Source organism: Denticeps clupeoides, chromosome 20, assembly GCF_900700375.1.
Source record: "Denticeps clupeoides chromosome 20, fDenClu1.1, whole genome shotgun sequence".
In the NCBI taxonomy this organism is placed as follows: domain Eukaryota; kingdom Metazoa; phylum Chordata; class Actinopteri; order Clupeiformes; family Denticipitidae; genus Denticeps; species Denticeps clupeoides.
The window spans coordinates 9,450,704-9,467,157 of record NC_041726.1 but is presented as its reverse complement, the minus strand read 5'-3'; the positions used below and the strand labels follow the sequence as shown (position 1 = coordinate 9,467,157).

The window sequence follows — 16,454 nt, the reverse complement described above, 5'->3', positions numbered from 1 at the left end:
TGATTATCACACTACTTGTGTGTGTTTGTGTTGTGTGTGTGACACCTATGAAAAATATTTCATATTTGCTGCCTGTTTGCAAGTTGCTTTTGCTAAAACCGTAAACGTGCTCCACCCTGCAGCCATGGTGTCGACTCCAGAAAAGGGCACTCGTCCCGTCAGCGCCCCCGTCATGTCACCCATCTCCCCCGGAGACTCCGCCCCGTCGCCAGTGGCGTCCTCCGCACCCCGTGCGGAGCGAAAGGAGGTGTCGACGCCGACGAGCCGGGCGGGGCACTCGTCCGAGAGGAGGGTGGATGTGAAGGTGGAGACTCGCACGCCGGACCTGGCCAAAACACGCGGCGGCAGAGCCCAGCCAGCACCTGAAGTGAAGGTACAGAGACCCTCCACACGTGTTTACACACTTCTCCGCAGCGTCTGATTGGATTACGCGGAGGTCACGTGGTCTGATTTTGTACATTCTCTGTTCCCACAGGCTAATGTAACCTAAGTATGAAATACATGTTTTTTTCAGATTCCTGAGTATGGAGCGGTCGACTATACTCAGTCCAGTCACCTGGCCACTTTAATAGAAACATGTAATTTACGCTCCGCTCTATTTATTCCGTCCACCAGATATCTCGAATTTTAATTCATTATCTCTAGTAATGTGGCCGGCTGGACTAATTCACACATTACCGTTTTTAAAGGACGCTGAGTGTCTGCAGACTTGCATCACATAACCTTCAGTTTAGTAGCAGTGTGTGTATGTGTGTGTGTGTGTGTGTGTGTGTGTGTGCTGCTGCAGACAGTGGCCCGGCGAGAGCGGCGGCATCATGCCCCGGCGGTGACGGCCACCAACGGCGGGAGAAAGAGCCAGGTGTGTGTTCAGCACAGGCAGCATGCTGAACGTTGTTTGTGTGTGTGTGTGTGTGTGTGTGTGTGAGTGTGCATTTTGGGTTGTTTTGATGTGTGTGTGTTTATAATCTGCTTATTTATAATCTGTTTATAATCTTCTTATAAACGCTCATATGTGTGCTAATAATGCTTAATATAAGTAATGTACATTGGTGGGTATATGCAGGTGTGTGTGTGCTTTAAAGGTTGATATGTTATTGTGTGTGTGTGTTTATGTATGACTGTGCATGTGTGTTTGTGGAGGTAAAAAAAAAACTAGATTATTCTGTGTGTGTGTCTATGTCTGTGCATGCGTGTGTGTGTGTGTGTGTGAAATGAAGTGTGTTAACCTACGTGCCTCTCCTCCCCCGCCCCACGCCGGGGACGCTCAGTCTTCTCGGGTCGGTGCCGAGACGGTGCGCGTGAGGAAGGTTAGCGTCCTCCAGTCCGTCTGAACGCATGAGGAGCCATCGGTTCCATCTCTGCTCAGCTCCACCCGCTGCTCCGCCCGTCGGAGGCTGTGTCATTTATGCGCGGGTGTGTGTGCGCATGTCTGCTTGTGTTCCCCTCACGCTTGTATAAGCACCATTATACAAGACCCCCACGCTGCAGGTCTCCTCCTTCACTTCATGAAATGTCTGGAAGCTGAGTGTTAGTGTTGGCCCCGCCCATGACTCCGCCCCTGGAGCAGAACCGAGCGACCTCGTCTCCACCCTGCCTGGGCGGCATTTAGCATCTTCACACCCTCGTGTTCCCGTAGCAGTGGACCTGCACGCTAGAGAATATGCTACGCTCCGCCTTCTTACTCTTTTATGCATATTTCCACACGACAGCATTAACATTAATTACAGGCTCTCGCTAATTAACAACAACTTTCACTACACTTCTAATGCTAATCCTGTCTGCAAAATTTGCATAAAATACACAAGCTTTTACTCAAGCAACGGAATAAATTCCGGAATTAAAAAAAAAAATCCAGTTTATTGCTCATTCTAAATAAATCTGTCAGCTTTGTGATAAATGGTTCCTCCAGTTGTATTTTCAGTCAAAATTGAATTAAATCTTTACGTTTTAATTTTTTTTCCCGCACATTCTGCTCTTCACTGAATGGTTGCATATTTAGTGTTCACCTTTGCACCCGACCACAAGCCAGCATCTCTGACCTGTGACCCCTGCACTCTGCTTTGCTGCACTCCCCTGTTTGTTTCCGCCCGCCTGCTTTAAGTTGGTCTGCTGCGTTCCGGGTTGCGTCACCACGTCTCCCATCGGTGGTTTTGCACTGGATGCGACTGCAAGTCAAACAGTAAAAGTTCAAAACGGAAAAACAGCAGAGGTGACCTGACGTCAGGACACCAACTCCTTCTTCTGTCTCTTCTCCCTTTCTGTTGTGTCTCGCAGAAAAGAGCAAAGAAAGTTGAGGGCGAAACGATTTATATCCGGCATAGCAATTTAATGCTGGAGGTTGGTATGGGGCGGCGCTCCGGCCTCTTGCCCTTTGACTGTTTGCCGCTGCATGACGTCTGCATGGGAGTTCTGCGCGAATCCGCCACCGCCGTATTCTCCGCCACTCCGTTTTTTTTTTTTTTTTCCTCACTGCTTCTCTTCCTGCTCTGTCTTTCTTCTTTTCTGTAGCTTAATCCTAAAGGCTTGGCATGCACTATTTACCTCTCTAGCACTAATGCAAGTACTCGCTTTTCTTTCTTTTCTCTGTGTGTGTTTGTGTGTGTGTGTGTGTGTGTGTGTGTGATTGAGCTCTGCTGGTGCTTCTCAAAAATGGAAATATGGTGGAAAAAAGGTCATTTGTGTTTTTTAGACCAAAACCTAAACCTTAAAACCCTGACCAAATACTGATTTTTATCAGTGAATAATCTTTTTTCATCAAATATAAAACATAAGCTTTTTGCATGTGATGCCTGTAGTGTATTTGAAGGTTTGTCATTTTTAATAAAATTACAGAAACAGTTGACCTTTTCCCACCAAATTCTCATCTTATTTAGATGCACCAGTAATCCGAGTCGGATGAAATATGTAATTTGGGAAGGGCATGTTTTCTGGTCTTTAAAATTCATATTTTTTATGAATTACCTTCCCAGTCATATATTTTCCGTATGAGTACATGTTTTGTTGTTATCGTTCCCTGGTCACTCTGTGGTTGCCATGGAAACAGGACTACCTGTTTTTGAAACTTACCTTAATTCCCACCCCAGCCATGTATCCAAATCCGTGACCTTTGCCCTCATCATGTCCCACCCCTCTGATGAACGTGGTGAATCTCCTCCGTCGTGTGTCTCGTGGTCATGTCATGCCCGTCCCGTTGGTTGTTGCTAAACAGAATGCATTATGGGACGCCCGGGTCATCCCTCACAGCCCTGCCATCTTGGAACCACCACCCTCGACCACCAGACCTGGTCCAACTTCCAGACGGCCTGGTGCATCAGGGCTGGAGATGTTAAAGGTCCCCTATTATGAATTGTTTTTGCTTTTATATTGGTCTTAGTGTCCCCTAATACTGTGTTTCACAGTGAGACTCCCCCAGGACGTGCCATTTCGGTGTCTGTAGCTTTAAATGCTAATGAGGAGGAGAGAGGCATTTTCATAATAGGGGACCTTTAAAGCTGAGAAAACTGCAGCTTTGATGAAATTCTGCTGATGGCAGCACATTAAATACATTTATTAGAAATAGTCCAAAAATCCAATAGTTTTTAAAGACACCCTGTAACATAAATCTCTTGAGGCATTAAAGTAAATTTTTTTTCAGCTGGTTATGGATTTGAAATTGATTTTTTAAACTAGTTTAGATCTTCGTTTTGCATGAATAATTGCAGAGAGTGTGGGATCAGTTCCTCCCAGAATTCCACAGGAGTTGCTTCCTGGTGTACCAGGTACATTCAGAACATTCAGGTGTACACCCTGGTTCTGGGGCAGGTGGGAATTTTGGATCCCAGACGAGACCATTTCACAGATGTTCTCCGTACCACCAGGACACGGACCTTCTCTCCGAAGGTGACAAGAACTTCCTCTCCTTTCCTAGTGATGAATATTTATGAGCTGGGAACTGGTGGCAAGATCTACACACCATTGAAACACAGAAAGAATATTGCTGGTCGTGAATGTTAATAACTGTCTGAAGGTGTCCGGGGGGTCCAGAGAACATCTGCAGGTCACGTGACCCCGACATCATCCGTCTGAGAATGGAACCGAACAGAACCTTAGACCTTGGTTCTGATTTTCCCCTCTTGCTTCCGTTCATTTATATTCGTCCATTTCTCCTTCATCTCCTGTTTGAATGTTTATTTCCTGTGCTTTCCTCCTCCGCCTCACGCTCCTCGACCTCCTGTCTCTGTCTCAGGACGTGGAGAAGACCCAGACGGAGATCATGCGCCACCACACCAGCATCAGCGAGCTGAAGCGCAGCTTCATGGAGTCGGTGCCGGAGCCGCGGCCCAGCGAGTGGGACAAGCGCCTGTCCACCCACTCGCCCTTCCGCACGGCCAGCATCAACGGGCAGCTGCAGGGTGGAGCCGACGTGGTGAGTCCCGCCCCCGCCCCGCCCCCTGAGTCACCGGTGGAATAGCGGCCGGATGCAGGGAGTAGCTGCGGCACATGGTGGTGCTGACGCGTCTTTTTCTCAGCGCCCCCCCCCCCCCCCCCCCATCTGCCTAGAAGTTTGTCTGTGAACTTCATTTATCCGTAATAAACCGCAGATGTCCTCTGCCACAGTCGGGTTACGGGAGCTTTACGGAGATTTATGGGAGCGCTGAGCTTCATTGACAGATTCATCAGAGGCACAATGAGGAGAATCGATTTTCGGCGGGAACTTTGTCGGGATGTGGGGCTCTCCTTAAACGAGACGCATGATTGATGAGCCAATAGAGAGGTTTCGACCTTTATCGAGAGGGTTTTTTTTTTTTTTTTGTAGGTGCTGGTGTTTATCACGTGTAGTATGTCTGCTCTGAGACACATTTATTAAGAACCCCTTTATCACATACCTACAGTCTCAGTGATTAGAGCTATTTAAATAATTCATTTAATTAATGCCACAATCAGGGTTCTTATGGTTCTGGAAAAGTCTTTGAACTTGGATTGACACCTGAGTGTATAATGTATAAAGTACATAGTCCCTGTAAGACTGTGTGAGAAACGTTGTCTATGTTTGCCGGCTTTATGTAAATTTTGCACAGAGAACATACGGTCATGAAAATTTGTAGTTTAAAAGTCATGGAAAATGAATGTAAAAATGTGTAAGATTATCTGCATGTTGGTGTTGTTAGTGAGCGTGGTCACGTTTGTGTAAAAGGTGTATTAGGGGTGTAGAGAACGGAGGGAAACGGAGGAGAAAGTGTATAGAGGGTGGTAGTGGCCTAGTGGGTAACACACTCGCCTATGAACCAGAAGACCCAGGTTTAAACTCCACTTACTACCATCGTGTCCCTGAGCAAGACACTTAACCCTGAGTGTCTCCAGGGGGGGACTGTCCCTGTCACTACTGATTGTAAGTCGCTGTGGATAAGGCCGTAAATGTGCTACACCCGTGTATGTCACGTATCGTCAGGATGGGGAAGTAGGGGGTGTGTGAGCTGTCAGTCGTCGTATAGGCTCCTCCCCCGTTTAAACTTTGTTGATTTAAACATTAAAGTTTTCATAAATCTTTTGGGTGTCCGAAATATCTGCACACCAACATAAAGTGCTAGGTGGGTAGTTAGTTCCTCCTCACCAACATAAAGATAACTAGCGGCTAGTGGGGTGCTTGTCGGACACACCCATATATGATCCAGAAGAGCACAAAGTCTAGGGTTCAAACCCCACTTACTACCATCGTGTCCCTGAACAAAACACTTAACCCTGAGTGTCTCCAGGGGGTGGACTGTCCCTGTAACTACTGATTGTAAGTCGCTCTGGATAAGGGCGTCTGGTAAATGCCGTAAATGTAATATTTAAATGCTAACAAAAAATGATAACCACATGAGACCACGGGTAAAGGGACGAACGTTTGACTTGTGCAGTCGGAATGCACAGGGTGTCTCTGATAAAGTGGCCGGTTGAACTTTCCGGGTGGTGTGTGTAAAAGCGCTGTTGCCATGTGTGTGTACACAGGTGAAGACCTCCACCTGTGCTGCAGCACACAGGGCAGTAGGTGGTGTGACGGAGGTGAAGGTACTTTAAAATAAAAATAAAAAAACACCCTTTTTGGCGATTCTTTACTGAGATAAAGAATGGAGTGTGTGTGTGTGTGTGTGTGTGTGTGGCAGCTGTTAGCTACGACCTTGGCCTCAACTGAAGCAACAGTTGTATTGCGCTCGCTGCTTCACTGGCCCGCCCCCTTCTAACAGAATCCCTCGTTCCCATTGGCTATGTCTGCTCTCTGATTGGCTGCCGTGGGCTTTGTTGCTCTGCTTCATCTTCCAATCGCATGGCTGGACCTCGACCCTCGAGCTCAGCTGCATGTCTGTCGTACTGCCACGAGAGACGAGGAGAAACTGACCCGCTCCCCTCTTCATGTTGTTGTCTTGTCCTTTTTCTGTCCCCTCCCCCTGTCTTACGTTGTCTTTGTCTTTCCGCCACTCTTTCTCTCGTCCAATCAATGTCGTGCACCGCCTCCCTGCTGTGTCCTCATCCGCCCGTCCCCAGACCTCGACCAAACCCAAGAGAGGTGTCTGCAGGCACCCAGACCTTTAAAAAACAGTTTTACTCCCAGACCTGAGACACACACACACACACACACACACACACAGGAGAAACAGTCATGTGATCAGAATGTGATCAGAACCAGGCAGGCCAGCTGCACTTGTGAAGATCATCACACCAGTGAGGAGCACCGCAGCACCTGGACACCGGGACCATCAAAAATGTTTCCGCGTCAGATTTGTAGGAAAGTGAGGCAGAAACGACCATAATGACGTTATTTAGAGCAAAAATCCGTCTTCATTCCTCGCGTGATGAGTCACTCGGAGAGTCGTTCCAGTGACGGACACTCAGAACCCTCCAGAACCTGGCAGGTTTATTTCTATCGCTGCTACTGCTCAAGCTGTCATTACTTCTAATGGAAGGGGACACTGTCGGATTTCTGGGAAGTTATAGGAACCGTAGATTCAGAACTTTTAAGAGGTCCTGCTGGATCAGCACATTGTTTTAGGAGAAAGATAATCTCCATGAAATAAGAGTTAGAACCCAGTTCCCCTACATCTCTCAGAATGTCCAGGTCGGCGTTAGTCCCCAGCTTCGGCTCCCCAGGCCAGCCCACTCCCACTCAGACCACTTTTTTATGGCGTTTCTCTTCCGTGGTGTCCAGACCACGTTGGTTCTAAGAGCTTCTCTAGATTTCCACCACAGAGCAGAAGCTCATAAAAACGTTCCAGCGCTTCCGCTGCTTTCTGGGCTTGGCAGTTCAGCAGAGACAAGAGTTTGACACATCCAACTCACCCTTCCTCCATCCATCCTGTCCCCCCTCGTCTGTCCTCCATTCACTCGTCTCTTCACTGTTCTCTGTCTCTCTCTCTCCGTCTCCCGTTGCCGGGCGCAGCGAGGGAGGACCGGTGTGTGGCGGGGAGGACGGCAGGTAAGGGTGAGGTGGGCTCCTGCACCGGGGGGACCTCCACTCCCAGGTGAGGACGAGGAGGAGGATGATGAGTACCGCTGTGGCGATGAAGAGCTGCTGGTGCAGCGCACGTTGAGGGTGTCCATCGCAGTGCCCGATGAGGACAGGGGCATGGCCCCGTCCTGCCGCCTGTATCCCGTGGTGCTTCGGCGCCCCCGTGTCTCGTTCTTCCTGTCTGGACTGCTGGTGATGGTCCTCACACTGTGTTGGTGGATCTTCATCTGAAGGAAAGACTCCGGTCTCCTATCTTGGACTGTTTTTTAACGAACTCACCACTTTTCTCAGAAGCTCCTCCCCCTGTCACAACAGGCAGAGCTTCCCGATCTACTGTATTCATTGTCAATAAGAATCAATATGCAACAATATTTCACCTTCTCAAATTCAGTCTTTTACAAACCATCGGAACATTCAACGTCCCACAGTGTTCTAATAGGGCTGCATGGTCTAAATAGAGATCAGTAGTGACTGGTCAGCCCCATGTTCCCACAGTCTCAGATGCCAGTTTCTTTTAATTGGGAATGTTCGGGAAACGTTCTAAAGAACCGCAACAGAATAAATCTCTACAGGCTGAAAAAAGAAACCGTTCCCAACCTACAGAGAACTTTGTAGAACTTTGAAATGCTGCTCCTAACAAATGACTGATGTTCTTTGAAGAACAGCACCATTATCTTGTCTGGAGCTCTTGGTTCTGCGCTCAGGCGCCGTCTCCTTGTCCAGATCAGGACGGGTCTGCAGTACTGCTACCAGATGAGCATCAACGTTCTTTCATTTTGCGCGTGAGGACAATCAGAACTCCGCCCAGCCTCACTGGAGAGGGAATGGGGAGGACCACCTATTCACACACACAGGGACAGGAGAACAGAGAGAGATGGACCAGATGGAGGAGGACATGGAGTTCAAAGTGATGAATTAAGGCCAGTTGGGTCATGGAGATGCTGAAAAATTGACCCGACTGTCTTACACATTTATGAAATTTGACATTACATGCTTAAGTTCAACCTTGATTTATGTGGTTCAGAACAAACCCTCTGCCCTCAGCCACCTATGCTGACCTGCAGGCTGATGGAGCTTCTGGTTCTTTGGACCTCAATTAGATGCAGAAAGCTGGGGATTTTATATACAAATACATTTATGACTGAATGGCAGTTTTTTTTTTTTTTTTTAATTCTCGTAAGTGGAGCATTTCAATTCGCAGATCAGTGTTGGGCTTCGTCACAGAATTTTGAGGGATCAGTTGGCCTTTCTACTTGATTGAAATCGTGTTCAGGCCTTTTGGGTTCGAAAACGGCGAATGCGCTCGTGTCTGTACTGAAAATGATCAGGCACCTAGGGCTAGAAGTGTTCAAATGAATCTCATAATTACATCACGCCGCAGACGTGGATGATTCTGCGTCGATGCCGTGCAGAACATACTCGACTATTTCAAATGAACACCCTCTGAACACCATACGTGTTTTCACCTGACACCTGGTTCAGACCTTAACGCTCATCTCACTGACGTGTTGGAAGACGTATGTATTGTCAAGCAATGTAGAAAAATTGATGGGTTGCGTCGGGATTTATCGATATTCGAGACCGCTGAAGGTCACGCCTCCACTGAGGGCCCTATTTTCAAATATGCCACATCTTAAGTACATGACGCATCCTGCAGGGCACCTGCAATTACGATATAAGAAACATTGAGAATAATTCATAGAAAATGCGTTTTGAGTTGTGGTATGTAGTGGGTGAAACATCATGCTGAATTAAATAACTCATTTATTCTTACTGCATATTATTTATTTCTCATGACATTGTGCTGCCGTCATTTAAATGTCCACTTTTCGTAGCCTGCTATGTGTGGCCCCGAAACAAGGCCCTTAGTCAAACATTTATGGCGTGCTATCAGTGCTGAATGGACATGGTGAACATGTTCAGGCTTCTATTCAGGCTCCTGTGAGAAGTTAAATTTTCATATGGCTAATTAGAGAAAACGTTCCTGTTCTGAAGTCGGGGGTAATGGATTTGGTTCCAACCTACAAAAAGCTGATCTCGGTTCAGCTGTGTATTCAGAGTATGGACAGTTTATGTCCCGCTGCCTTCGTCCTCCTCGTCTCTTTAATTAGCGGCATGCTTTCTGGTGTCTCTCGTTTAATACGCCGCCTCCACTGAGAAATGGCATCGGCAGCGTCCCGCCGTTCTATCGGCTGGAAGTGGCATTTGACGGTGTGTGTGTGTGTGTGTGTGTGTGTGTGTGTGTGCGTGCCGCTGAACAGGATTAAATCAATCTCGTCTCCTCGGCTGCACTCTGGAAGATGAAAGATTAAAACGGGCGTAGTGAAACTTGATTTGTGGCGGCTCTTATTTACACGATTTGCATATCTGGGCTGAGGATTGTGGGTAAATTCCGAGGACCACCCACAGGGCGCCACATCCCACGGTTTGACACCCCGAGCTCCCCCCGCCATTAGGACAGGCGTCGGTTAAGGACCCCCCACTTCCCGTGTACTCTTAACCGCTCGTCGGCGACGGCGACGCAACTGGCAGCCATTTCCTCCCTGCTGACTTTTATAAAAGGGTGAGTGTTTTATTGCCGCGGTTTCTGCAGTAAGTGTTCCCTGATGCCTTCCAGACGTTCCCCGGCAGATTAAAGTTCGTTAACGTCCAATCCTTCTCATTCCCCTGCGGCATCTTTTTTTTTTTTTTTTTTGCCTTTTGGGCTAAAGATTGAGTTGAAACCTGTTAAAATCCTCCCCCACAGTCTCCGCTGGTGAAGACCGAGACCTTCACCGTTTCCGACGTCACCAACTCGCTCCGCGGGGAGATCGCTGCCAAGGAGGTTCCGCTCATGCACACGGAGACTAAGACCATTACGTACGAATCCACACAGGTGAGAGGCAACGTTCCCCTGACATGAAAATGTCACTTTGTGAGGTTAATACGAGCTCCCCTGGCCTGTCTGTGGTCCTGCCGTGGCTAGAAATGGCGGTAGGCGTGAAGAGTGTTTTGGTCATTCTGCTTCGCCGTTCAGAGCGCGGCTGCTCAGACGGTCGGATCTGGAATTGATGAGCAGGAAAGGTTACCTCCCGTTTCTCGTGCTTTTTCCACCCAGAGAATTTCCCACCCCTCCCCTAAAACATTATCTCCACCGACCGTCATAGCTTCCAAACGTGCGAAGCATTGCAGTTGCAGCTCGGTGATTGGATATACAAATAAGAACCAGCGGGTTCTTTTTCTTTTTTTCTGGAAAAACGGCAGCGTGACTTCTTGTTTGCACCAAACGTTGTGGTTGGTGAATGGAGTTCATTTCTCATTTCAAATCTCATTGTGGGACTGGATCAAAGTGGCTGTAATTCTGCACCAAGGCTGAATCAGATACAGTATTAGGGGACCAATAAGACGATATAAAAGCAAAAAAAAATAACTATATTTTATGTCAGGGGGCTTTTAAAGGGCTTTACAGTGCCTTGTGTAGCATTGGCCATCGTTTAAGTGAAACCTCCACTAGAGGGCAGTGTCAAACATGCAAGGAAACATGAAACAAGTCAAATTCATAAGGGTGCGGAGCCTTAAAACATTTTGTTTTGTGAGAGATTTAGTAATCTGAAGCATGTTTTTTTCTGGATGAGGTGTATTTTATATTCACAAATTTAATTTGCACAAATTGAGTGATACATGATGCTACAGGACCTCTTGAGGTTGACAGGTGTATTTTGAGACCTGTTAGCATGCAACAAACATCAGAACTGTTCACTAATGTCGTTCTTTGACAATTTTCATGTAAATGGGGAATATTACAATATGGGTGGAGATAAATTTGGCATGCAGATCAGTAATGTAGGATTGTAGATATGGTATGGAATAATAATCACTTTGTGTTTTATAGCCGGACGCGGTGGCCGAAAAGGATGCCGGGATGCTGCTGACGGCACAGACCATCACCTCAGAGACGGTCAGCACCACCACCACCACCCAGATCACCAAGGTGAGCACCACAGACAAATTGCCACTGCAGCCGAAGCTCCTGTCACCTCACTGATGAGTTTCCTGTGGAAATTTGTCGGGTCCCACATGGATCTCAGGACTGCAGGAATGTATTATTACACTGGATAATAACAACGTGTGTGTGCTAGTGCTTTCCCATTATGTCAAATTGGATCATCATTGAATCATTGAACATTATTGATCGATCAGAACATCATGATCACCTCTGACCTTTCACCGTTTCTCTTTGTCTCTGTCTCTGTCACTTTCGGGGTGAAGCAGACGGTGAAAGGAGGGATTTCGGAGACCCGCATCGAGAAGAGGATTGTCATCACCGGTGACACGGAGATCGACCACGATAAGGTGAGTCGGCGCTGTAAATGTCAGGGATATTAGAGAACAAGGCATATCAGGCCCCCATTATCCAAACACAAGCTGAGGCACAATCCAATAACGGTCCATTGCGTTCCTTTTAACCGCATGCTTTGTTGCCGTCTCGAGGGTACGCGCAGAGCAGCTTGTTGCCAGGGGAACAGATTATTCCGATAGCTCAGTTCTCCCTTTGCCACGCCTGAGCCGTCTGTCTGTCTCTCCTCCCGTCTCGCTTCCACCCAGGCTCTGGCCCAGGCCATTAGGGAAGCCAAGGAGCAGCACCCGGACATGTCCGTCACGAAAGTGGTGGTGCACCAGGAGACGGAGATCACCCCCAAGTAAAGGTAACCTGAGAGTCACCAAAAGGAACGCTGCATTTTTAGGCATGCAGATTTTGTCTGGCTGGGATGAATTTTTCATACATACATACACACATACATACATTTATATGTGTATGTATATGTGTGTGTTTGTCTGTGTGTGTGTATATCTTTGCGTTTTTTCCAATATGAATAAATAGTGGTATATAGACAAACCCAGGCTCATCAAATTTCAGTGTCTTATTAGGATGCGCCACTAGATGGTGCTATTTATCAAGTGCAAATTGAAGCATTCAAGTTGCCTAGTAAAATTTCAAATGTTATGAAATATCGGTATTTACTTAAAATAGATGCACTTGTTATTACAATCAGCCCTTGAGTATTGAAATGCTTCAAATAGTTCTAAAATTTCAGAATCAGAGAACACATACAAGGAATTTGATTCCGGTCAATGGCGTCTCTCAAGTACAACAGTATAAAAACATCGACAATATACAATATAATTGACTGTTATATACACAAAAATACAAAGATTACCCATTAGTGAGATATCAGGTATACATAAAGTGCAATAGTTTCATTTTATAGACTGCATTTTGAAAATGAAATTATTCAGCGTGTGTGTGTATGTGTGTGGTTTCTTCAAGTTTGCACTCTGCAAGTTCAAAGAGTAGAACTCCGCTCTTCATCCCAGCCTATTTGATGTTCCGATGGTGCTCTTGATGGTTGAGGAAAAGAAGCCCCGCGCTCAGCTTCAGTCTTATCAGGCCGACATGTTTTCAACTCCCTTGGGGATGAGCTTCTCTTCGCTCTTTCTTTTTTTAATATTATTATTATTTCATAAATAAGAAATAGACGCAGCAGGGAGCTTTATTGCCTGGTCTGACCCATCAACACATTCTAATCTCCCGGCCGGCGCTTGGTTTCACCAGCCTGGGACCAGAGCTCAGAAGGCAGAACAGGCTCAGAATATAAAGGTGGATCCATTAGAACACAGCAGCGTTCTGGCCTGGCAGCTTGGAAGGTTGCGCGGAACGTAAACGCGCTGCCTGCTCCATCCCCGACGTGGGAGGGACGACACGGGTCGTTAGAGGCAACAAACAACCCGTAATCGTTCTGAGGCTAAACACGTCCTCTCCTGACCCCGACTCCGCGACCTTTCGCTCTGACGCGAGCACAGTTTACTTCAGCGTGTTCCGGAATGGAGCGGAGATCTCCACACGGGGCCTGTAAATGTTCCGGGGCCATGTGGCTTTAATTGCCGCCCTGTTCGTGTGAGGCTGTGCGGGGCCTGGTGCTGTTTAACCAGCCGCCAGGGTGGTATGTATACACACTGTGCCTTTTCCCGCTCGCAGATGGACAAGAATGCTGACGTTCCACGCCTCTCCGCCCTCCCCCCATCCCCGGAGGTGTTTTTCCATCTCAGAGCGGGAGATTCCGCTCCGTCACCTGAGGGGAACCACAAACACCTTCTATTTCTTCACGTCGTCCCATCGTTCGTCCCGCTCACAAGTGAAGGAATGAAAGGGACTGCGCAGAGTAAACGTGTGGAGAAACTTGTCCTCTCAGAATGATGGATCACTGCACATCAGGGCCATAATTTGATGGAGTTATATAAAAAGCGCGACGGGGACGTTCTCGCTGGCCAGTCGGAATTCTTCCGTTAAATCTCTGATGATTGATATGCATGCCTAATTGATGAGCACCATGTTATGTTTGTGATGAAGACTGTAGGAAGGAAGGAGACAGGACTGTGCGTTCAGTGTTGCCAGATTAGGTGTTATTGCATTTGATATTTTGGAAAAATTCCTTGTCGTGGTTGGATGTTGACAAACCAAATTTTTAGCAATTAAATGCTGTTGGCAGCTTTAGAAGCGCTGACCATGTTCAGTTGGGTTCATGTCTGTCTGTTTTCTTCTTCTCTCCCTTCATATGCAGAAGTGAAGATGAAGAAACCCAGCAAGATTGTGAAAAGAACCTACACGACCCCCTAAACTAAACCCCACCCTCATAAAGACCTGAGAACCTCTCCCTCCCCATCTTCACCCCCAGCCAGGAGCACTGCCAGAACCTCCACAAACAAAGTCACGTGGAGGACCTTCCGACCCTCGTCACTTCACCTTCTGCAGACAAACCCAAATGCCTCAATTAAATTTTCTTAAAAAAAAAGTAAGAAAAGAAACAAAAATGTTGAAAAATAATGGAAACAATTTAGTTAAATTTGTAAAAATTTATAAAAGATCATTTATGATCTGTTTTTTAAAGGGTTTGCTCATTTCACCGCGATGAAATTGTGGATGTTTGAGGAACCTTTTTTAAAAGGAAAAGACTTTTGCGAGTAATTGGATTTTTCTGAGTCTACGAAGGGACTTTTTTTTTTTTTTTTTTGCTAGAGGAGAATGTAGGGTTCTGGCAAACATTTCTCACGGTTTCCATTTCTTCAATCCTTATATTACAGTTTGGTTTTATTTTTTCTGTGTTTCATATATTTTTTAAATTTTATTTTCCTTTTGGAAAAAAAAGTATTTTTTGTTATTGTCAGTTGTTGTGTAAAAAAAATGTTTTTAATTTAAAAAAAAATTGGGGGCCAATGATGACTTTTCAGACCTTTTAATGTTTTCTTCACGTTTGTTTCCTGTTTTATCTGTTTTTCGTTTGCTACTGTCACCGTCTGTGTTGTCACCGTACTCTGTCGTCGGACCCAGATTTGGGGACGCAGTGTGTTGCATTTTATGCCTATTTATTTCTCATAGTCTGCTTTCGTGTGTGATCTGCATTTTAGATAGACTGCCTTTTGAAATGCAGGTAAACGTAGTTGAATTTCCTTTCTTTCTTTTCAAGTTCGACACTACACAGCATTCCAGCCACCAGCTACAGTCTTTCTTCTTCTTTTTCTTCTTCTTCTTTTTTTTTTTTTTTACCAGAAATCGCAGACGTCTTTCCGTCTGCCTGAACTTATGGGTGTATTTCTACTTTTCTACCAGAGGGGGCGGTGTGCACTAAACCACAGGGGCCAGATAGGCTGCAGTGCCCGAAGCGCGACAGGCCAAACAGATTCACGCTGGGACCTTCCTTAATCAAGAGGCAACTAGAATCTGTCCATCAAATGATCCATTTGAAGAAAAGGAGAGAAAATTGGTTTAAACGATTGACCATGATAATATCCACAGAATCCAGTTACCACCTTACCTCAACCGTCATTTGTCACCAGCCTGTCCCTTTAAGACGGGGCTTAGTCTCGTCCAGGCTTCAGAAATGATTGGGTTCGGTCCTGCCCGTCAAACGTAACCACCGTGTCCTTACGTGACCTTTGACCTGTCGGTTGTAGCATTGCCAGGGCAACCTCAGGGGAGTCAGTGAATTCAACATCATTGATCGAGCAGCTCAGCCCCCTCTGCGGCGCGGCGCATGCCGTCCCCCGCCTCGAGTCCGGAACATGCCGCTGTAAATGTCTATTTTAAAAACATGCCTCTTTTTATAGTGCGAATTAGTATTCTGTACAGACACGGAATGTGTTGTAGTTTCTCTGTGTGTCGTCGTCGTCTTTGTGACATTCCTCCGTCCCCCTGGCTTCTGAAACGGGCCTGGTGTCCAGACGGGCACCTGAGCCAGACGTTTGGAGGACGTGGAGCTGCAGGTCGACACTCCTGTTCCTCCCTGTGAGCCTCGGTTTCCTCACTCTCACTGGAAAAAGGAGCATTTGTAAAATAGAGCACCATGCACTGAATAAACACAGTTTTAGTCAAGAACGCCTCCCTCGGTTCTTTTCTCGCCTTCCTCCCAGAATGCCGAGCACCTGCTCTGACTGGCTGGTGAGAGACCGGGGACCTCTTGGGATAAGGAGCACAGCGTTCGGCTGTCTGGACGTAATGACCACTGGACTCCAGACCCGGCCGTGGACCTGGCCTGGTCTGCACACTGATTACAACCTCTTCATTTACATAAAACAGCAGTTAATAAAATATAAATGAGAATCAATAGTCATTGTGCTAACGAAGGTGTATTTAATTAGACCATCGTAGACATAGACTCTTCAGACAGACGCATATGTTCCATCCTTTTTGTCCTTGGACCCTGAGAGCTGGACGGATGCTCTGCAAACCCTGGGTTCCGCTGGAGGTCATCAGCAGAATTGGAATGATGGAATTGATGGTGCAGCGACGAGTTTATTAAGTCCAAGCGGCACGTTCACCGACGTCACGTCAAGTTCACGTTGATTATTGGAATAGAACTAAATCGCTGCCGGGTTCCTTATTTGTCCTTGTTTTTGTGAAACTAGATGCATCTATTGTGTTCGTGGTTTTATCCCATCTGGCTTTGGCATCGTC

General features: G+C 46.7%; 1 protein-coding gene across 17 annotated transcripts in view; it reads left to right on the top strand.

The window, feature by feature from the left end:
• epb41a (erythrocyte membrane protein band 4.1a) overlaps nucleotides 1–15,872 on the top strand; it is a 31,871-nt gene extending 15,999 nt beyond the window's left edge. For 3 of the 17 annotated variants that reach the window (XM_028963247.1, XM_028963259.1, XM_028963258.1), the window contains exons 12-22: nucleotides 123–373; nucleotides 788–859; nucleotides 1,269–1,307; nucleotides 2,275–2,337; nucleotides 2,509–2,556; nucleotides 4,226–4,405; nucleotides 10,212–10,340; nucleotides 11,337–11,435; nucleotides 11,714–11,797; nucleotides 12,050–12,150; nucleotides 14,065–15,872. In XM_028963247.1, coding sequence (XP_028819080.1) covers nucleotides 123–373; nucleotides 788–859; nucleotides 1,269–1,307; nucleotides 2,275–2,337; nucleotides 2,509–2,556; nucleotides 4,226–4,405; nucleotides 10,212–10,340; nucleotides 11,337–11,435; nucleotides 11,714–11,797; nucleotides 12,050–12,148 — 1,064 coding nt within the window. In that variant the 3' untranslated portion in view covers nucleotides 12,149–12,150; nucleotides 14,065–15,872. The remainder of the gene's footprint in view (nucleotides 1–122; nucleotides 374–787; nucleotides 860–1,268; nucleotides 1,308–2,274; nucleotides 2,338–2,508; nucleotides 2,557–4,225; nucleotides 4,406–10,211; nucleotides 10,341–11,336; nucleotides 11,436–11,713; nucleotides 11,798–12,049; nucleotides 12,151–14,064) is intronic. The other 14 variants (XM_028963248.1, XM_028963249.1, XM_028963251.1 and 11 more) reach the window with 14 other exon arrangements.
• The last annotated feature ends 582 nt before the right edge of the window (nucleotides 15,873–16,454 follow it).